Source organism: Thunnus albacares, chromosome 18 (assembly GCF_914725855.1).
Source record: "Thunnus albacares chromosome 18, fThuAlb1.1, whole genome shotgun sequence".
NCBI classification, from domain to species: domain Eukaryota; kingdom Metazoa; phylum Chordata; class Actinopteri; order Scombriformes; family Scombridae; genus Thunnus; species Thunnus albacares.
Window position 1 is genome coordinate 27197485 of NC_058123.1, and position 23180 is coordinate 27220664.

Here is a 23180-nt window from a genome sequence, read left to right on the forward strand (position 1 = left end):
AGCTATTCTTAGACAAGTAATTGAGCTGAAATGTGAAATTCGTGGTATGCTGGATGTTGACAGAATCCCCTCCTGATCCCTACTTTGAAAGCCAGAGAGACAGTGACCCTGGCTGGACTCTCTGGAGAATTCTGGGTAAAAACCCCCCCAGACTGACATACATACTCTAAACTCTGGCTGTGTGTTCAACCAAGCATTCAACAACAGCACACACACACACACACACACACACATACACACACACACACAACCACACACACTCTGACAGTAACGCTCCACTGACTGGAGGAAAGTTGAGAAAATGTCAGATTTGTCTAAAAAGTTGGTTTGACAGCAGAAACTTGACAAGAGCAGTAAGATTCATATTTTCTCCTTCAGCAATAAGCTGCAGAGAAACTGACTGAGGCTGGACACGCACGCACACGCACACACACACACACACACACACACACACAGTCTGTGTTTATGTACTTGTGTGGCAATTATGGAGTGAGCATGATGCTGCAGGAGTTCACATACAGTTTTTAGAGATTTCAACATTTTAAAAAAAAAATCACTCCCCTTTTAATTACTGCTGCTATGTCAACAATACTGCAACGTCTACCCATCTATTACAATTTAACAATCCTAATTGCAGGCTATTAAAAAGAATCTAAAGAGTCGGCTGCTACACCCACATGGGATACGCTTCTCACTGCAACATATATCCAACCCATCCACCATCCACCTATAGACTGAGTCAACATCCCCTAAAAGGAGAAGTCATCATCATCACTCCCTACTTTGCTGAGCTTTTTTTGTGGGCAAGGTCAGAGCCTAGAAGCTAAACCTCAATGCTGCACATATTCAACATTCAAAACATACAATTATATACAATTGGACTTTTGTGCCTGTTTCTGTGTCAATTTGGTGAATGTTTGCAAGGTGCTCCTTATTGCATACACGTTTAAGAAAGGACAACAAAACAATAGAATAAAAATAATAAATAAATAAATAATAATTATAATAATGTAAAAGTGATCCACCTTCAAAAAGCAGATGGGATTTACATGGGCCGTACGGAAGGTTAAGATGGGAAATGAAACAAAAATCACAATGACATCAGATATAGAGTAGTTGCACCACAAAAATATCCAGATATAATAAAAATACAGACCTAGTATTAAACCTGATTCTTAGAAAGAAAAATAGTGCAATAATTATATATAAATTTATAATAAATAAAATAAAATATTTGGTGCCATACGGACTATGGGGGCGGGGAGTTGTGGCAACCTGTTAGTGCTGCTTAGTAAATTTGTTCTTTAGTGTTTCTGACCAAAACAAACATATTTTGACCACTTTCAATGTTTTTTTTGTAGTTTGTTACATATATATGTATGTATGTATGTATACTGTACAGCTGAAGCATTGGAGCAGAAAAGATGATGGAGGTTGTCCAAAATCGTGCTCAGCTGTGATTGGTGGATTGAGGACAACAGGTGGTGTTTAGGAATAGAACTGATACTCCTAGTGCTGTTAGAACTACAAGATCTTTAATAAAAGTATTTCCCTCTACAGGGAGGTCAGAGGTCATTATGTGGAGCTGGCAGAGCTTTCTGAGAAACACTTGAGCAGGGTTTTAAACAGTACAGCTATGTAGCTAGGTATTCAGCCTGAATTTATCTTAGCAGCAGCCTATTCAGCCCTGCATCTCTCTCTCTCTCTCTCTCTCTCTCTGTTTAGTAGAATACTCCTCCTTTTCAAACTTGTATCATGAGGCTTTAAACTGCCAGGCAGCTCTGACATCACTGATCGATCAGCCCTGACCTGAGAGCCGATCAGCAGAGAAATATCAATCACATGCAGGGGGAAAAAAAGCGGACAGGAACTAAATTAGGTCAGCTCTCCACAGACTGTCTCAACCTCCTCTTTATGGACATAAATTATGAGCTGTGTTCGAAAACATTCATCATGTTCTCTGCTGCTGCTTTCTGAACAGGAGGAACATCTGATGAAACAGGTCACATCTCTGAAGGTACTAGAGGGTAATCATTTTATTTCAACTCTCCTCTACATCACGTACCTGTAAGCGTAACTTTATTTGACTTTTTACAGATCGCTTTCAGACATATAAGAGCTGCAATAAGTTACTGGTGGAAACCCAACATTTCAAGTTGATTTACTTATTGAACAGGACAGTGTGCAGTTTAAAACATTAAAGATGCACTGCACCAGAGTTAGCTTGAAGCTAATTTGCATCTGTAGTCCCAGACAAAACAACAGCACAACAACAAACAGTAAAAAGCAAAATAAAAACCAAAACATTAAAATTAAATGAAACTTGTAACATGTAAAAACTAAAACACCCACTGCCTTTGAGAGCATTTTTGGGAAGCTGTATAGTAATATTTTAAGCTCAGTACATTTACATATTAGACATTATTATACTGCTGTACATGAATCTTTGAGGTACTACATATTGTGTATATATTATATGTAGATATGTATATCTACTCTTCTCTCTGCTCATTAAATTCTCAGCTGCTTTTACAGATAACAGCAGATGGAGGGAGCTGATGTGATTGGCTGTTAGACTAATTGGGCGCCAACTTCTTTGGATTCTTTGGCTGTTCTGGCTTGTGTCCATATATATGTACAATATTTTACATATTTATGTGTTCATGTTGTATTTTGAACTGCTGCTGCAAGGTGAATTTCCATTTTCATCTTTTTCTCTCGAGCACCTTCTAGCTGCCCCCTGCATGGCCCCGGGCCCCTGACCCGCGGAGGTCATCACTTTCTATTTCATATCAAATATGTGTTTTTTTATTGAATGAGTGAACAAGAGTTAATACCCGTGAAAATACAGTATGTCGAAGCGACCTCTGTAGCATTCTCATCCCATAAATCACACTAGCAGTTTGGACAGTAAACAGAGGGAAATTAAACGAGCTGGGAATATGGGCAAAAAAAATAAAATGAAATAAAAAAATATATTTGTGGATCACATCAATCAGTAAAATGAGGCCAGATCACCAGAGGGAAACTGATGACTGATGGCAGTGTCACAGTTTAAATGTGTCAGAATAAACAGTCATCATTCACTTTCTGGGTAGAAACCTGGAAAACCAGCCAGAAATGTGTTTAAAGAACAGTTTATGAAGGTAACTTTATAAAGAAGCTCACATCTTGTGAGATCATTGAAAATCTATCATGTTATAAAATAATACTGCATTTTCTTTGCTGCTAATACCAGCAGGAACGGAGCAGTTTGTTGAGGTGAGTGTGTGTGTAGAGATGTGCACAGACAGAAGATGGAATAAAAGCATGAAAATGTAAAAAAACTCACCCTGGACAGGACAACCTCCAAGGTGATATTCTGAGGAGGAGCGCTGGGTACTGCAGACACAAACATGAAAACAGTGTTAATATATCAGCTTAAAAACAGCAGTTTTCAAATTAGTCAAAGACAAAAGCAGCTGCTCACACAGAGGAAACTATACATACCATTATAGTACTTTACAATACTATTAAGAATCATTGTACAGACTGCAGGAAATGCTACAACATCCACCAACCTGTTGTCTTTGCTCAAGACTCTACATGGGCTTCCATGATTAATCTAAAGGGCTACATGATAATTAAGGGATAATAAAGTGATTTATCTTTCTCTCACATGTTTCACAGCTTTATGGAAATGAAATGCTAATATGCAAGAAGAGCCCTTTACTGTAGTTTTCAGGCCTTTCTCTAATGTTTGCTTTTTTAAGTGCTACATACTTCCACTTCTTCAGGTGTCTAAAACTCCTTCAGATGAAACAATTGGAGAAGAAATAAAAACCTGCTGTGGAATCAGGAGCCCAAACAGTGAAGAATCACTATGAACACATTCAGTTACCTGGTTTTAAAACCAATCCCTCACCAATGACACTGACATTTTCTTAATATTCGTCACTGCACTTGGATAACACCTGTGGTTCTCTATTTTAATTCCTACATAGGTCAAAGGTCAAACTCATCTGTGATTTGATAGATGATCTCTGAAAACAAACACAATAATGTGTGTAATGTAGCATAAATAACAGGCATTAAAGATCTTGTCTACAGTGTTTCCCACATCTAAATATGGGCATCACTTCCATAAATAAACCAGACAGCTCCAGAGGTGATGGATGCTCTATCTTTTCAGCTACACTGCCAGTCTTTTGTGCTAAGCTAGGCTAAAAACAGCCTTAGTTTGTATCTCTCAGATATTATGGACGTGAACACCTTCTTACAAATGATATATTATTAGCCACAGTGTCGGTGTGTTTGGCTGAGTGCTGGGCTGACTCTGCCTGGTGTCACTGCTGTCAATCAATCAAGCTGATGACATCAGCACAAATAGGAAGCAGACAGACTGATGCTGTTGACGGCTCGAAGCCTTCGAGATCTGACTATGTCACGACGGCAAAACAACACTGGACACATGACAGGTGTCATCACACACACACACACACACACACACACACACACACACACACACACACACACACACACACACACACACACACACACACACACACACACACACACACACACACACACACACACACACACACACACACACACACACAAAACTCATCCCTCTGAACCGTCAGGACATCAGATTGAATCTGAAGTCAGTTCTAGTTTCTTTACTTCTTAAAGTTCTTTAAAAAATTGTGACTTAAAATCACAAACACTATGGCATTATAAGAGAAGCACAGGAGAAAGTGGTAGAAGAAGAAGAAGAAGAAGAAGAAGGTAAAGCATGAAAACAGAAAAAAAATGACATAAAAGACAATGAAGACAAAACCATAAATGAAGAAAGTGAAACGAAGATGAAAAAGGAAAACAAATTGATGGTGACAGTCACGATGAAGATGAATATTAGGAGACGGGAGGATGAAGAGGCAGCAAACAGAGTAGAAGAAGAGGCCGCAGAAGTGTGACTGTCTGGTGAATCTGACGTTCAAATTGAGAATCAAAGTGTTTTGCTTCGAATGAACTCTGCGTCTGTCCAACCAACTGTCAGCAGCTTATCTATTGATTCAGCTGCTCACTGTGTGTGTATGCATGTGTGTGTGTGTCAGTATTATTGTGGATTCAATTAGCCCACAAGTCATTGTTATCATCGAGACGCAGCTGGAAGATTCACAATACATCCACTCTGCATCTGTGTGTGTGTGTAATTTCAGATCATTTTTATGGTGTGATTGCAGCTGGACAGTTGCCTCCATTCTCTCTCACCGTCTATGTATGGAAGTTTATTAATGACAACATTCACGTCCCAGTGCTGAATGTTGAAGTCAGAGCTGAGGTTCCATTCTGAGGAGATATTAAATAAACCATGGTCCCCACCCACCACCAAAACATGAGCGACAGGACTTCAAGCTATCATCAATCCCAACTTGATTGACACCTTTCTAATACAAGGAATAACAGTTGACAACAACTGCGGTTTCAGTCGCAAGTTTATGCAGAATACTAGTTGACTGCTAAACTAGTCATGTGACAGGGTTCATGTAATAACAGCATATAGATTTTTGGGGGGATTTACTGAAACCCAGAGGGGCTTAAAAGAGTTCTCCACTGATTTAACATTGCATTCCTATAACATTGTCAGACTCACTATGGACTGTAAGCATGTCAACATACCAATGGACTTGGCTCCAAGTTAAATGAGCTGTCATTCTTGGTTGAACCCCTCTTTGCAAGTTGCTATGGTGATACAAGTATGTGCACTTCAAGTTTGACATTATAAAAGAGACGTCTGTTTGACGGTTGACAGGACACCTACGACAGCAAACAAGGTCAATTAATCTTCTTTATATAACACAGTTTTTAATCCATGGATGTCTTTTATATGTTAAACTTTCCCAGAGCCTAGAAAAAGTGATTTTTAAAGTGCATGACTTCATACCAACATAAAGTCTATGGGCCGAGCAGGACAGAATGGGTGGGGCCAGCAGAAGAAACACTACTGCCCATATGCAGCAGACCACACAATGTGGAAGCAAACTCAGAAGCTGCAAAAAACCTTTTTTGTGGCCTTGAGATGTTGACTTTGACCCCTGTGAAGTCGCAAAGGTTAGTGACATGGTTTTACTGGAGTAAAACCTGAGTAAAAGTTACATTTAGTAAAGATTTGTAGTTACGTTTCATCCAATCAATGTGACTGCAACTATTCACATCAAGTGTTTCTTCATTTTTGAGTAGCAATCCAAACATATTTGAGGTTATTATTGAGACTGTGAAAGGCAGATATCTAATGTTTTACACACTAACTACAGTAAATGTGGTGATTCTGGATAAAGTCATATGCGCAACTAGTAGACTGACTACTGCACAGCTGACTAATGGTTCTAGTAGCTGGTGAAACTCAACAAATCAGAGCGAGATTATATCCACCCTTTCATCTTATCTCATATTAAGAGCTAGATTTAAAATGTCTAGCTCTTCATAGATATATTAAGAGCTGGACTGGAAAACCTTGAGTTAAGAGAGCCGGCTGTTCTGATTAGTAAAGTCAGATACCTCAGAGAATAGTTCAAACGCTTCTATCTGATGAATAACATGCTTCTTGGGCCTGCATGTAGACCTAAAGAAGGAGTGTTTTCCAGGGTGTGTTTGCCCAACTCAGCTCTGCTTTTCTGTTGACTGTTATATCACCTGTTCAAGCTCTGATGTCTGACTCTTTAAAGCCTTTACACACTGGGGATGTGACACGAAGAAATGACACGAATTCGCAAAAGAATTAGAGACGGCTCGTTCTGCTGTCAGTCAGCCTGGTGAGGGCAGTTTGGCTGGCTGCTGTCCACTCAGCTCACCAGGATCTGATGATGATGATGATGATGATCTCCGACCCGCGTTCAGAGTCTCTGTCCGCAGAAGCGGCCGTCTGTCAGCAGCGGATCCTGGGGAGCTGAGAGGACAGCAGCCAGCCAAACTGCCTCCACCAGGATGACAGACGGCAGAAACTTACTGAACCAAAATAGTTTTTATGTCGACTCCACGGGAAGAAATCAACAGTGTTTGTATTTATAAATATATGATGATGATGCATATGACGATACATGATGCATGAATCAATATATCGATTCATTGGCATCTCATGTCAACACCACACCTGGGCCTTCGTGATAAACAGCTGTCTGTGCAGATTACACCTTGTGAGCAGTCGATGTCTTTATTCACTCTGCAAAAGCTCCGAAAAATCGACTTCATTCCGATCACGTTGCTTTTTTTTGCTGCATGATATTAGTTTCCTGTGTGAAAATACTTCTGACAAAAACAACAGTTTGAAAAAATATATTGATGTGCGAATTAATCATGTGAAAATTTTTTTTAAAATACTCCCGCTGTGTAAAGGCCTTTAAACTGATTAATATTTTTTGATTTCTGCTCATGTTTTGTTCTCTGAATGTTTCTTTTTTTTTTTACCATTAATGAACTTCTGCTGATTTCTCTGTTCCTCTCTATGTTCCTTCCACACATCACAAAATATTCTACTCTGTTTCTCTCTCTCTCTCTCTTTCTCTGTCACTGTGTGTGTGCGTTGACTTCATTAGTGTGTCACGCTGAGAGGCTAAAATCTCCCTGCTTAATTAAAGGCCCTCCAGCCTTCAATGAAACTCCTGACAGCAGGAGAGAGAGAGAGAGTGTGTGTGTGTTTGTGTCTGTGAGAATGTGTATTACTGTGTTGCTGCTGGTCGACTCCACTCTACATTTTCTGCCCCTTCATCCAAACTAATGACCCCTCTCATGCGCACACACAGTGTCAGGTAATATGCGGCACCTGGTCCAGCAGTTCTCTGGTCTCAGCTGAATGGCTGCAGGGCTATAAACTGGGACCAGTTCAAACTAGTCAGACTGCAGACATCAGAGACACTCAGTATTTTCATGGACAAAATGTGTTTTTTGAAATATCAGCAGCCTTTTTATTGGTTGTCTTCATTTTATGTTTTTTTTTTTTATCATACCTTTAATTTACAGAGTTTTACTCTGTAAATGCTGTGTGGACGTTATTTTGAAAATTACTACGACCTGAACTTCATGTGTTTTTACTAAAATATCAATGTAACACAAGAGCTAGCGATGCTAATGTAACTTTAAATAAAATCAGCATTGTGTATGGAGCTCTTTGGCAGCGCTGACTTTGTATAAATATGAGTTACGCTCGGTGGAAATGCTTTAAACAAGCAAGGACTCTCAGGAAAAGCTGCTCTTCAGATTCTTTTCATCTGCTGAATGTCTTCCACTTGTAGAGTTCAGTTCATTCTTAACATCTTTACAAGGTCCACTGAAACTGAACCATTTCTCTAAAATATGATGTATGCAAGGCCATGGCTTCCATTCAGATCAGATTCGTAGTATTTCAGGGGATGTGTGGTTATTATGACTACATTTCATTTTTAGTGGAAGTCAGATGTGGAAATAATATCACTGACTACATCAACTTTTATTTTGAAATGTAGGCCTCAGCTTCAGTAGTTTCTTAATATCATGTGAAATACGTGCCTTTAAAATATCCATGATATAATATGATATGAAACCTTTTTTTTTTTTTGGTCTTATATTTTGGGGGTGTGGTTGAAAGACAACGCAATATTTGATTAATACATTTAACATGTAAAATGTTTTAATAGGTGCCTACTTTCTTTACTTCCATGTTTGCATTTTTGTGGCGTTAAATTTTTTTAAAAAAAGACCTTTTTAAGGAATGAGTCTGGAAATTATAGAGGTATTATAAGCACTAGTCTCCTGGTTTGTCATTTTTAAACCAAACCAGGCGAAAGAACAGGTCCAACACCTTAAAAAAACATGTGGGTCTCACAACCTCAGTATTTGTAAAATAGCACAGAGATCCAACAGCATCTTAAGTGGAAACCCAGAGGACTACTGGTTATGGAGAGAAGAGAATTATGATTCGATAGACAAGCAGAAAGGTGCGATTGCTAAAAAGCCAAAAACCTTGACCTTTTAGTTACCAGCGCAGCATGATGTCACCACTGAAGATGCACTGTTCTCCAGAAAGATCAAGTGCTCATTTCATGGGATCTTTAGGGACTTAGGAGTTATGATAATTTCAATGACACTCTGACATCTGAAATTAGAGCTTCCTCAGGTGTCATGGCTAAATTAACCTGCTAGGAGGTCAATGAGGTGCCCTCGCCCTGAATAACCCCAAGTTCCACTGACTTTCTGTGCATTTTGTACAGTATTTCTCTGCTAGGGTAATACATAGACATAAGTTTGCTGTGTGGTACTTTGATTAAATACAAACTCATTTAGTACACACCATGTAAACACATAACTAAAATAATCAAGACTTACTTAATCAGACTTAGGACTAGATTTTGACACAGCGCACCTCTCAAATATAGGGCATCAATGTCAGATAATGTATACAGGCAAAGCACAATATCAACTGGCAATGGCTTTAAGGTTGGTCATATATTACTCAAACAACCACAAACCAGCCACTACGCCATGAAGCTCAGGGTCTTGGGTTCCCCTAAGTGTCTGAGGCTCTGTGGCAGTTGCCTGCTTTGCTCAGGTGACGATCCATTCTTGCATCACGTGAACTAAGTAACCTTCATTTTTGAATATTTCATCACAGGTATGACTTCCCAAGGTCAAGAATTAACTGCCACGCTATAACTTTTCCATGTTTAGCTATTGTTTGTTGGCTGGTTTTGTCAGAGAATCATTAAACACACCACCAAGTCGCTACTGAAAGAATTACAACATGATGGTAACAATAGCTTGATGTGGTGTTCAATAAGAGTTCAAATGCAGGAATGTCAACAAACTGGTTGAGTTGTAGAATTTGCCATGAAATTTGAACTTTGACGAAATTAGACAGTTTTTAAACATCAGGATACCAGACTGGATAAACAAGAAGACCTTGAGGTAAAGCTCACCATCTGATTGGGTGGTGACGATGGCGGTCTCCGAGGTGGTGCCCGGTCCGTAGCGGTTGATGGCCAAAACCCGAACAGTGTACTCTGTGAACTTGTTCAGTCCTTCCATCTTGTAGCTGAGTCCATTCACCTCCACACTCTGAACAAACAGACACAGGGGAGGGATTACACTTCATTCAGGCAGCGTAAATCATTTGAGAACATTTAGGTTGTTTTTGCTGTGTTTTTACTCCCTTGGTTTATGACCTGTAAATAAAGTCAGGCCTGTGTGCACTGTGCACTGATTTCATTGATTCCAGCGGTGCGTGTATGAGTCTGTGTGTCTGAATTTGAGAATTCCTTCTCTCAGAGAAGGGGTTGTGATATAAATTGCATCCAAAGGTTCAATAAATTACACTGACAGGTCGTGCTATGTCTGCAATGGCGCTGACCTGCTCTTTGCCCGATGGGCTCTCAGTCCAGAGCAGTCTGTAGCCCAGGACAGGGCCGTTTGGTTGGCTGGGAGCCTCCCAGCTCACCTGGACGGAGGTCGGAGACAGAGCATCAGCTCGCAGAGACTCCACCCGGCTGGGAACCTGGACTGTAGAGACATAACCGAGACAAAACACTGCTCACGCACACTCACAAATACTGATACAACTTATAATACTCACACACTGACCAAAACAGTATTTATTTATCAATTAAATATTAATGTAGGGAAATCTGGAAGGGAGGTGGTAGGAAGCTGACTCAGAGAATTGTTCAAAAAAGTTACACTGTGCCACGAGATCACATGCGACAAAAGTCAGAAGGTTTGACATTTAACATCCTTAACATCCCTCTACTTTGGCTGACAAAGCATGACTCCATTAAATAGTTCCTCCAATCTACTGACAGAACCATATTTCACTCATTCTCCTAAAACAGGTACATGGCAAAATGTTACTTGTATCAGTAAAACATCATCAGTACAAATAATACTTGTAATAATAATACTAATGTCTTGTCAGATTTTGCAAATCAGCTCAGTAAACGAAGACAATAAAAGCAGGAAGTTTTTGGTCATCACCCCCTTTAACTCCTGGAAAGTATGGTAAGTACGGTTACTCTCGAGTTAGAACAAAGAAATTTAACATTTAACTCAAGAAACTCAGTTCATATCGAACAATAACAATCAATACATGTGCCAATGGCATGCTAGTGATGTGCAGATGAAGACTTATGAAGTTTTGGGGCTTTCTTTTTGTTTGAGCCAAAAGAAAGGATTTGAAGCTTTGAGGCTTCAAACTCAGCAAGGACAGTGCCATCTGTCAGTCTGCAAAACTTATAGCAGCCCCTCAAGATCGGGGCCAAAGCACTACAACACCTCACTGTTAGAATGGATGAAGAATTAGCTGCTCGAGCTACACAAATGTGATATTTACATTGTTTAAGTATTTTAAGTTTCACATCTGCAAGAGGAAAGGCTTCAAGAAGGACCGTCACCTTAGACTAAAACAACATTTTTTAACGTGTGTGTGTGTCTTACGGTCAGGTTTGGTGGTGATCCTCAGGGGGGCGGAGCTCTCTCCTGGCCCGACGTCATTGTAAGCGATGACCCTGAAGCTGTAGCTTTCCTCTGGTTTCAGGTTGGAAACTGTCAGCTCCAAAGACTCTGGCTCCGACACGTTCACTGACCGCTCCCTGACACAGGAAAAAACAATGCCATACACTCTTCATTACAAATATAATAGTATGCATATACCAGTGTACATTCCATTTTTTTTTACTGATGTATTACAATTTATTTCTGTACTTTTCTTTTCTTTTCTTTGAATTAAAACAATGTCAAAGAAGGCTGTCTGACTTTCAGTATATGAGGTCATAACACGACCTCACCACCTATTTCCTATTAAGTTATCTTATACAAATCAGAAAAAAAAACTTGATACTTTTTAAATACCACTGCATTAGAAATAGAATCGGCTTTTATATTGTAACAGTGCAGATAATCTGAGTTGTAATCAACTGTAATCTGTGTAATCCCACATTGACTGCAGTTAATCCTCAGATTACAGCACCTCTGCAGCCCTTCAGACCTCAACTAATCATCAAATCACTGGAGAGACAAACCCAGCTGCAAAGATTAGCCTGTTTCCACTGCAGCATCAGATACACACTGGGGCTTTCTCTGCTCTGTTCACTGCAAAAGGAAGCTGACGGTGAAAATATCTTTGGAAACAATTTTACACTAAATATGGGAGACACTTTTGAAAAACTCCTGCTGATGAAAACTGATAGGTATTTTGCTCCACGTTGATGAGAGTTTATCCAACACATTGTCTGGGTTGAAGAAATTTCGACATTGATTTTCATCAAGGAAAACACAAAAGAACATCAGAGACAAGCGCCGTCTCCAAATTGTATCTGATCCTCCTTTTAGAAAAAATGGAGCATGTAAACTTAAATAATTCACAATAGAGTGTACGAAAATACTGTACAAACTACATAAATGACTGTTGTCAGAGAGTGAAATAGCACATTTCAAAATGAGTAATGATGCGTTAATCACTATTACTGCTGACAGAATGGTTCAGTGTCTGTTGATGAGAATGAGAATATCAAGCTTATGTCTGTGGGGTAACTACGGAGCTGTGTTTTTAGGAAGTGCTTAGCTTAGCTAAATTTAAAGACTGGAAGCAGGGGGGAAACAGCTAACCTGGAAGTTTAAAAATACACCTGCCAACACCTGTAAGGCTACATTCACTTTATACATGCTGAAGTGGTCCAAATGCGTAGTATGTACAAACCAAATCAGATTTCTTCATATAGAATCAGCGCTATTTGTATACGTACTCCTAGATCTCATTCATATCCAGTCTCTGGCATGTAATCTGTGTTCATGATTTGACTGTCACACAAATGACATTGTCGTTATTATTCTTGTACTCATGCGGCTCACATTTCAGTTAAATCGACACAATCAACCTTGGCGATCTCGTAATGGACTTTAATATATTAAGGGCTCTTTAATGATTTGGGATTTTTATAAGGAGTTAAACCCCCTTAAAATGTACCAACAATCATAAAATGTAAAATGTGTTAGCTTGGCTGGGGCTGGAGGTGTGGGGACATGATTAGCCTCTACCAAAAGAGAAGAAATGCAACAACCCCTTGTACCATGCACAAACACCTTAATTTGATGCAATCCCTTAATCATCCTCTGTTGTTCCATAAACGACATGTAAATCAGAAAGCTTCAGGATTTCTCCTCTGCAGACTGAACGTCCACAGCTAACCTTAAGTTGTTCTGACATCAGTTGTCCGGATATGTCTATAAGTCTGTAAGTGACAGACAAACACACAGAGCGATGAATCAAACATCATTATCGGCAGCAGAAGCGAGACACAAAGGTTAAAGAAAATACAAAAGGTGAGTGGAATTCTCAGGGTTATTTCTCTGAGCCGCTGAGTAAAAGGCGGCGAGGCCGAGCTGGATGTCGAGTTAAGCAGCAGGTCTGTTTCTGTCGCACAGTGTGAACTGTGTTTGCCCTTCAAAGGCCACAGTCTGAGGTCATCAGTCAGCTTGAAAACCAATAACCTACAGTCTCTCTGAGTTCTCTTTCTGCTCACATTTTCACTCGTCTCCTTCTCATCTTTCTGTTTTTCTTCTTATTTTCTCTTTGCTGGGTAGTAAGCTATAGACAGAACCTCTCACCTCTTTCTGTTTCAATCTGTCTACCCTCCTCTCTTTTTGTTTAAGGCTTTTTTTCTTTGGAGATGCAAGCCCCTCTCAGCTGTATTATGGCAGACGATGTGTCAGAAGACCAACCCTATCACTGGACTACGACTTCAATATTGGACAATTATTAAAGAAAAAAAGTTAAAAAACAGACTGAGAAGTTTTTTTCTGTTTTTAAAACTCTCACTTTAAGTTGAGATTGGAAAGGCATTCACAGAATATTAAGTATGATATTCAAGACTCAAATACCTCTGAACTTGGAGACTCTTTATCTGGGTCACATTTTGTTTTTGAAACAGAGGAGGGATATAAAGCTGCTGCAGGCCCTTTTGGCAGCAAGTAAAAAATCCATCACTAGAAAGTGGCTAAATCCAGTATCGCCTACATTAGAGGATTGGTTTGGAATCATTTTTGAAATACTTCAAATGGAGAAGTTCACTTATTTTTTTTATGATGGAGACCCTGCAGGCCTTGTCCTTGTTTCTTCAGAGGAGAAATGCCACAGCTGTGCCAATAGTGAGGTGGACGTTGCACTAAGATCCCTGAGGTCTATGAGGCAAGCCGATGGTGTGAACGCAAGGTGCATTGAGGAGGAGTTTGAAAGTTTCCACATCTTTAAGGGGGTGAATGTGTCTCAGCCGAGTGACAGAGAACATCAGAAGGCAAAGGTCTTTTGTGAACGATTTTTCCTTTCCGTGGCCGACAGCATCGAGTGCAGGCTAGATGACAACTGAATTATTTCTGCAGCCGCTGCAGATTTTCACTGTTGAGGCCGCAACCAGTTCCATACTCTTCAAGGAATTCCATGAATTCAAGTGTCATGGTGTCACAGGAGAGAATTTTCGCAAAGTGCTCACCACTGTTTCTACACTCCCGGTGTCAAGAGCTGAGTGTGAAAGAGGATTGAGTGCCATGAACCATATTCTCACAGACGTTAGAAATAGAGTGAACATCTCCACGCTGAATAGCCTGCTGTTCATCTCAGTAAATGGACCAGGGGTCGCCTCCTTCCCTGCTCGGAGGTTTGCTGAAATGTGGGTAAAAGAGGAGTGGCACGCCGTGGATGACCCCTCCACAGGAAACCATAAAAAGACAGAAGTCTGTTATCAAAGCAGACTGTTTTCTCATTCTGACAAGTGGGCATGTGCTGTGGCCTATTTCTTTTCATAAGGACAGCACACTGTACCATTGCATGTTATGATTATTTTCTATTCAATGTTGAAGTTTGCTGTGTGCTGCACATAGAGCTGTGGCTTGCAAGAATGACATTAAGTGACTCGGCATTGTGATGTCAGTGTTTCCCCTATAATAGTACAGGCCTGACAGGCTGCCAAGCCAACAAGAACCCCCCGCCAGGCCATTTTGAAAATGCCAATAATAACGCCAAATACCCATTCATTCGGAAATCAATAGCGTTTGGGAGCCTCTGTGCAGCGCTGTTTCGAAACGTGAGTTAACGTCTGTGTTGTTATCTGGGAAACTCCTGGTAGCATAGCTCCTTTTAAGGAATAGGGCAGTGCGTAAGCGAGTGAGTGGTTGAGTGAGAGAGCGAGCGGCAGAAAAGTGATGGTGAATTTGAGCAGAGGAAAAGGTTAGGAGTAAGTTGTCATTCTGGCAGTAAATATAAGTACAGACTACAGTGTGTCAGTTAATAAATGCTGCGGCTTCCCAAGACCAAGAAATGTCTCGTCTGTTGTTTCCCCAACTGCTGGAAAAGTGAAGGAGGTTAGCCCCGAAGTTAGCTACAATGGGTTAGGGTTAGAGAGATACAGAACGGAGAAATGTGTGGCTGCTAAACCCCCCCTTGACAGCTTGGAGAGGTCACTCTCTGTCATTCTCCATAATTCTGACCTGTATAGCAGGGTAGAAAGAACACAGCTCTGGTACAGTTTTAGCTTGGTGTTGATGCTGTACTAGAGGGACTTCCACACATTGTTCAGCATTCTGAAGGTGTTTCTGGCCTTGCTGAGTCAGCTTTTGATGTCACTGCCTGCTCCTCCATCATATTTAACAGTGCTTCCAATATATATAAACTCCTCTGTTGTAGGTAGGTTTGTTCCATCTGCTTGTATCTGTTGGGGATTTTATGTTCAAGGTCATCACCTCCATTTCCTTCAAGCTAATTTTCAGTCCTATTTGTTGTGCAAAGGTTTTGAGACAGATGTTTTTTCTTGCATATGGTGGTGGGTATGGGAGATCAGTGCCAAGTCATCTGGGAAGTTGAGGTCTTCAAGTGTTGAAGAGAGCGTCCATCTGATGCCTCTAGGTTGGTCTTCAGTTGTTCTTCACATCATCCTGTCTAGGACCATATTGAAAAGTAATGCTGACATCATGCATCTTGCCTCACTCCTACCTTGACTTCTAAAGTGTGGTTGCTGTTTCCTACCTGGCATGTGAAGTTGGTGTAAAAATTTTTGATGATAAAGACGATTGTAGAGATGTTACATGACAATAGATATTATAAGATGATAGAGACGTTTCAAAATCACCCTCCCCCTCTGATTTTTTCACAAATACATACACCCTGGGTACATAGGTTAAATATGTGCGGGTACGTGGGTGAATTCAGGTAAGTATTTGTGTAGATGTATGACACCTGTAGCGGAAGTGTATATATTGATATTTATATGTATATATGTATACGCCTCCTTAAGGGGAAGATGGAGGACTAGAAGTTTACCTGAGGATTGGGTGAATGCCCACAAGTATCGTTTTCTTTAACTACCTCTTTCTGTGCATGCATATATGTATATATATGTATGTATATATGTGTGTGTGTATATATAAATATATAAATATATATATATGTGTGTGTATATAGCCACTGACTGAATCTCTCTGTCATACCATTTCATGACAAAACCTCAGTGGCTCTTTTGTCTAGTGTACCGTTCAGAGCCCTAAAGCTCTGCAGGCCAGCTAGTCCCTGAGGTAACAAAGCTTAAAAGGCTGGATGTGAAAGCCTTTAGCTGGAGTCCCAACTGTCAAAGGTTACCATTTAACATCAGCGGGGGACTCGCCAATATGTCACCCGGAGCTTTTTCTACTAAACGTTGAGAGCTGGTGTGTGCAGCAGAGCCGTGATCAAAGGAAAGAAGTATTGTCTGACATACTGTTACTATAGAACTCTACATAATCAGTCCTTTATTTGTTTGTAAGTCAACAACATGGACCCTCCCTGTCATATTACAGTTGTAAATCAGGACCCTGACTTCATACACCTGAGTTCACAACATGGACCCACATCTACCTTTTACAGGTCAGCACTACAGGTCCTGTGGACATTCAGAATTCCAAACTGAGATATTATAACTAAAAGAACCATACTGCTGTGTTTGCCACTTTTAACCCATGTATTTAAATCATAGTGAACGATTTTGCAAACCACACTTTATAATTTCAGATTTTTCCTCCTTTTCCAGGCATCCATTGATTTACGACAGTGCTGGCTAATTTGAAAATCCTGTTCTGCTTTGCCTCTCGACAATAATGTAGTCTGATTCAATAATCTTAACTCAAGGTCCACTTACTAGCTTTTTTCCAGAGCTTTGTCAAACTGCTATTTCCAAGTTCTCATGCACAACAGTAACGTTACTTTGACAGGAACTAATTCACACTTGAAGTCCTCTCTGATGGATTGCACAACTCAAATAAGCTTCAACAGTACGCTAATTCATTTACATACTGCAAAGAAATAAATGGAAACCCATGGCAACTGGGGTGGAAATGAATGCAAATATTTAAAGCTGTACATCCTGCATTTGAGAATGTTAAGTTGACATGATAGTTATATTGTCCATTTCATTGATTTTTTTGTTGTTGTCAAAAACAAAATGAATTGGACCCCTTAACTTTGTGGAAAACAGTGAGTCTTTAACAGTGACCTCGTCCTCGCCCCTTATCAATAAATCCATCACAATGTACCTACCACCTATACCTTCAGAAATCAACATGGTGGCTGTATGTACCTTTAGAAGAAAATTACAACTTTCACGTATCCATTCGTAAGTCAGAACCATGGGTCTTATACTCCTTTAGAGGTCAATGCTGGGGACTCATGGGTAACCCAGGGGTGAAGTTCTTATCCACCACCACAGAGACCCAAGGGCTCAATTGGAGGTAGCAGTACTTCTGGCTTGGTTTTTCCTTCAAATGAATACAGTTGGTCATGTTAACAGGTGGGAGGCCAGTGAGAGGTTTATACTGGTAACTTATGCTGGTTAGCTGGGGCACCTAAAGTGTAGGGGGTGAAACTTAAGGGGATGAGTGAATCTTCAAGTGGAGGAGGGTAACACCCTGTTGGGGAAGTTCACTGCTGGCAGGTGAGACAAAGCAGACACAATGGGACAGATTATCTAACCTGAAAGCAAATCTTTCATCTACTTATCATTTCATTTACAGAGGCAGCCGCTCATAAAGGTGTCATTATGCTTCAAACAAAGTAGTTCAAAAAAAGGACTTATGCATATTCTGAATGTTCACTTGAAGGTGGAGTAAATAACGTGCTGTCATAGCTTCCCCCTGGCTGTATCACACTGCCACAACGTCTCTCCAAGCAGCCACAGTTTGTTCCGCCACTGGAAAGTGGAGATTCAGACCATCTGACTAGCACTTCATCTGAAGCATAGTGGGACTTTTACTCAGTAAGAGTCTGGCAATGCCCTCTAGGTGCATTCTGCAAATGAAGAAGAGCTCGAGAGACACAGTTCAGTTGTTGGATTTGTCTGAGGTTTATATTCCTGTCTCTGTACACTTATGGAGTGTGTGTACAGTCTGTCTTTCCATTGATTTTGTACTGCATGTAATTTTCTCATTCAAACATTCAATTTAAACACCTTCAACTCAACACCACGGTCCCTATGTCCCTTTAGAAGTCAATACATGGCTATTAACATGTAGCTTTAGGTAATTGTAGAAGTCATCATCATGAGTTCATGTCCCTTCAGAGATCAACACCACAGACTGATGTACAGACACAGCAGTAGGTATGTGATTTTAGAAGCCACACATTGATTTATGCACGTTTATTCTTTTATTCAAAAGTCAGCAGCATGGGTTCATGACTGTGAATCTTAGAAATCAAAATCCTATATCATATGTTCCTTTATGTGCCTTTACACATGGTCCAGTGTATTTATAATCCAAGACCAAGAGGTCATCTAACTTTCTCAACACCATGGTTCTAATATAACCTTAAAGCAGTGATTCCCAACCTTTGTGGCTTATTATCCTCTCAAACAAAGCTTGAGCTGTTTTCACACCTTTATTTCAGTCCAAATCACTGGATGAGTTGGTAAATTTGTTGTGATTTCGTTTTGGTTTGGTTTCTTTTCAGACGCACACACAAAAATTCAAGCAAACCAAAATGTGTCACCAAAAGGCACATGACAATATTCACTCTGCTCATTGTGTCTATGGTTTAAGAAGGTCTTCTGGCCTGCGCTAGTCTAGGTTCCAACTTAATTCACTCTCTGGCTAGCTGCTTGCAACTGTTGATTGCGCTCATCCGCATCCCAGTATACAAAATGCATCAGGCTTCAGGAGCTGTTTAGCTATACTACTACTTCTAGTAGTGGTAGTAGAGTAACTACCGGACCACAACCACATCCTCAAAGAGTTTTGGTTCAATTGCTGTGTTCAGATCAGCCCAAATCAGTCACATCGAAAGGGGGAAAACCAACCAGAGTCAATTCAACTCGACTAAATAATACAGGTTTGAAAACACCCTTAGTCTACTTTTGTCTGCTCATCACAGATTACATATATGCAGGTACTGGTTGTGGGCAAAGAGTGATTATTCTTTCTCAGATTGTTTAATTTGAAGAATTTTAAAGGTCCAAACACATAAAACTATCCAATAATTAAAGAAAAAGCAAAGATTGATAAAAAAGTAAACGTAGGTTTGTGGGTTGTCTTGATCCTCAAGTAGGGAACCACTGTCTGAGACAAAAACAGAAAAAAAAAAATCTTGGCTTACCTCTCGACACCATCCTGGGAGTAATAAACGCCATAGGTCTGTACAGATCCTCCGGTCTCCTCCGGGGGGCGCCAGCTGAGTCGGACAAATCGGCTGGACACTAGGACAGGGACCAGGTCGCGGGGGGCAGAGGGGAGGGCAACGCCTGGGCTGGGGGACACTGGTGGGGGATCAGAGGAGGAGGAGTAAGTCAAAGGGGTGCCAGAAGGAGCAGGAGGAGCAGGAGGAGGGCGAGGAGGAGGAGGAGGTGTGTGGGAGGATCTATACTGAGTGGGCGTGGCCTCTGTTAACAGTTCATCCAGGGTAGAGGGAGGGAAGGAGGGAGGGAGGAGAAGCAGGGAGAATGAGGGAGGACGACAGGAGGAAGTGGAGGGGAGGTGCAGGAGGGAGGAGACGGTGCAAAGAAAAATCGAAAGGAGCAAATGACAGATGAGATAAGGAACATAAAAGACGTGGAAGAGACAAGAAGGAAGAAAAGGAGGAAGAAGAGTGGTAAAGAAGATCACAGGCAAGAAGAAAAAGCGGCAGAGTATCTGACGAGTTCAGTTATCAAGCAACAGATAGCAGTCATCTGAAAGTAAAGACTGCTGCCTGCTCTAACATACAGCTCAGTATACTTTGATCTTATAATGACTGACAGCTCAGCCTTGGTGGATTAGTTCAAGCATTTCAAGTAGATGTACTTCAAAATTGAGATTTTCTTCCTTCCAGATGTTGATATTTGAGGTTTTGCAATAACTAGATAGACTCATGTAACACTTGGTGGATTCAGCATCCTGAGGCAGAAAGTGAGAAATAGCAGAATAAGTTGTAAGACAAAAATGAGAGACACACGGGCCTCAAATGCTGAATCTTTGAACCCACACTAAGCTGTGATCAGATACTTCATCTGGATAATGACGTCTGATCACAGGCCTTTCCATTTACACAAGGTATTAATAAATGTCCTTATCTTTGTTCTCCTGCATCATGATCTGATCTCAATATGCAAATTGGGTAGGCTGGGCTGGCTGACATGTAAACAAACTCATACATCAGTATTGTTTTGGGAGACTCGCAAGGGACTGATACAGCGTACAAGACAGATGGAAACAGCTGTAGTCCTCAGGAAATGTGTGATTCTTTAAGGTTGGTGATGTAGGAACTACCTCCAGGGCTAGTTGGTAAATTTTAATAGCTGGTGACAGCTAAATGCTAACACACTAGCCAGCCAGGAACATGCTAGCGCTAGTCAGTCACAATAGCCCTCTAAACTTCTTTCTATTTTCTCTGTACTGGGCTGTGTACTGGTATTTTGTTATCAGGATTTTTCATAATTTAATTCATAGTTATTGATGGAGGAAAAAAGCTCTCTGAGCTAGTGCCATTTAACAAAATTCATCCTTTGTTAGCTAGCAAGCTGTCAGTTAGCAAGGTTATTAGCTTGGTTCACAAAGTTCACAAAGATATATTTGTACCATAGTTTCCTGTCTCTTACAGTAACTTTTTGCAAACCGTTCCTCTATGTGGAGCAGTTTATATTCCAAAAGAGCAGAGTTGAATAAAAGTTGATGGTGCAACACAGCTAACAAGCTACAGCAGCTTCCACGTGTCAAAGTTCACCAAAGTTGAACTTATTATATAGGCTAAGATTTTATGTGTATTTACTTGCGCTGCTATGAGTGAATTCATTGATGGGTGATTCCACTGGAATGAATAGCTTTTGTTGTGAAATGTAACCCTCTTAAATGCTGGTGTCACCAAACCTTTATACTGTATGAAGGTAATCAGAGCAGCTTGCTAGCAGTAGCGCTAGCTCAGCTACACCCATCCATCACATGACTCTGGTCTTGCATGCTATAGATGTCCCTCGAGAGTCTCCCGGTGGGCTCTACTTATTTTTTCTTGGCAGAAGAAAAGTTCATCTGCTTTTTGACAGGCAGCTTGAGATAACAGGAAGAGGTGGAGTCAGATGATTTTTTTTCCCCAAAGAAAGCAAAACTGTACACATTTTTTTCACATTTACACCAGGGTTTTTCTGATCCAGATAGAAGAAGATGATATTGAGAGACAGATCACATGTTAATACCACTTGGAGACAGGATCACTATCCATCATTATCACATCCACAAATGATTTTTCATTTTACTTGACTGCACATCAAGTCTTAAAGAAACACACAATGTACGCTATCAGCTCCTGGTCTGAGTGTCACAGAACAGGAAAGTGTAGTGTTTTGATTTGGATGAATATGTTTTCCTGAATGTGTCAAACTTCTTCAGGTAATTAAAACACAGATGTAAAGGAAAAATGAAAATGAAAACAATGAAAAATTATGATCTCTATTCATGATAAGCTGTTGATTATTGTTGTCAGTCACCTTCTGTATTCTAGGATCTTGTGAAACTTTTATTCTGAAAGATGTTCCTTCTGCATTTTATATCCTAACATTGAGTTTAAGAAATAAACAGATTTCAATTTAAACATCAGAAGCATTAAAAAAAACAACAACATTAAAACTTTAACTCAAGGTCCAATTATGAGCTTTTTCAAGATCTTTTGATTTAGTCATCTGGACAACTATATACTGTCCAGTATAGTCAGACTTTTAACAATCAGCATCAGAAAAGGTCTTATCCACCTATACCTACATACAGGTCCTTCCTCCCTGCCAGCCTTCTTTTCTTCAATTAGTCTCTGAATTGGGAAGCCATTTAGCTGTGACTAATGATGTTTGAGAAGTCAACGAGAACAAAAGTACAGACAGCGATGTAGATTGAGAAACGCCTGAAGTGCTTGCCTGAAGGCCTTGCTTTTAATGTAAGCTGCCGCCAATTATACAGCGGTAGAGAACAATCCCCAAGGCAGAACAGAGCAATAATCAATGTAACACACACACACACACACACACGCAGTCAGTCGGCATGCGTGATGTTGTATTCACATGACCGCTTCAACATTAAATCTGAGGAAATACCAATCAGCTCTGGTATGTACTGTGTGTATATGTGAGTGTGTGTTTTAAAGGTAATTATGGTAAGATTGCATCTTTTAACAAAATGCCCAAGACACCTAAATGAAAACTAATAACTTCAACTAAACTGACGTTAAACATCCTCAAGACCACTCCTCTCCTCTCCTCTCCTCTCCTCTCCTCTCCATCATAAGCTGAGAGAAATCCAATTTATCCCCGCGGTCAAAGGTCATGACTTTCCACAGAGTCTTTAAATGCTTTTGTCTGTCTGTACATGTCATTAAGCTTCAATGAACACATATACACGTTTCACACTTTATGATGTGATGAAAGAAAGAGATAGAGTGGAGGTAGGGAGAGAGGGCGGCGAGAAGGAGAAATAAACGGTGGAGGTGAAGGAAGGGAAAGGAGAGGAGATGGAGGGGAAAAGAGGTTAACGATGGGGATATGGAGGAAGAAAATGAAGAAAAAAAAGAGGGGATGAAGGCATATAAGAAAGGGGGAGAAACTGAGGAGAAGGGGAGGAGATGGAAGAAAAAAAAGGATGATGAGTAGATGGAGGAAGAAAAAGAGGAGGAATAGGATGAGATGGAGAAAGAAGGGGATTGGGGATGAAAA

At 40.4% G+C, this 23180-nt stretch overlaps 1 protein-coding gene across 1 annotated transcript in view; it reads right to left on the reverse strand.

The window, feature by feature from the left end:
* The window catches only part of dcc (DCC netrin 1 receptor), a 196618-nt gene that overhangs the window by 110188 nt on the left and 63250 nt on the right, over positions 1-23180 (reverse strand). The window contains exons 8-12 of the mRNA XM_044334582.1: positions 19610-19769; positions 11440-11594; positions 10361-10509; positions 9930-10068; positions 3332-3381 (exon numbers count right to left, since the gene is read on the reverse strand). Of these exons, the coding sequence (XP_044190517.1) occupies positions 3332-3381; positions 9930-10068; positions 10361-10509; positions 11440-11594; positions 19610-19769 (653 nt within the window). The remainder of the gene's footprint in view (positions 1-3331; positions 3382-9929; positions 10069-10360; positions 10510-11439; positions 11595-19609; positions 19770-23180) is intronic.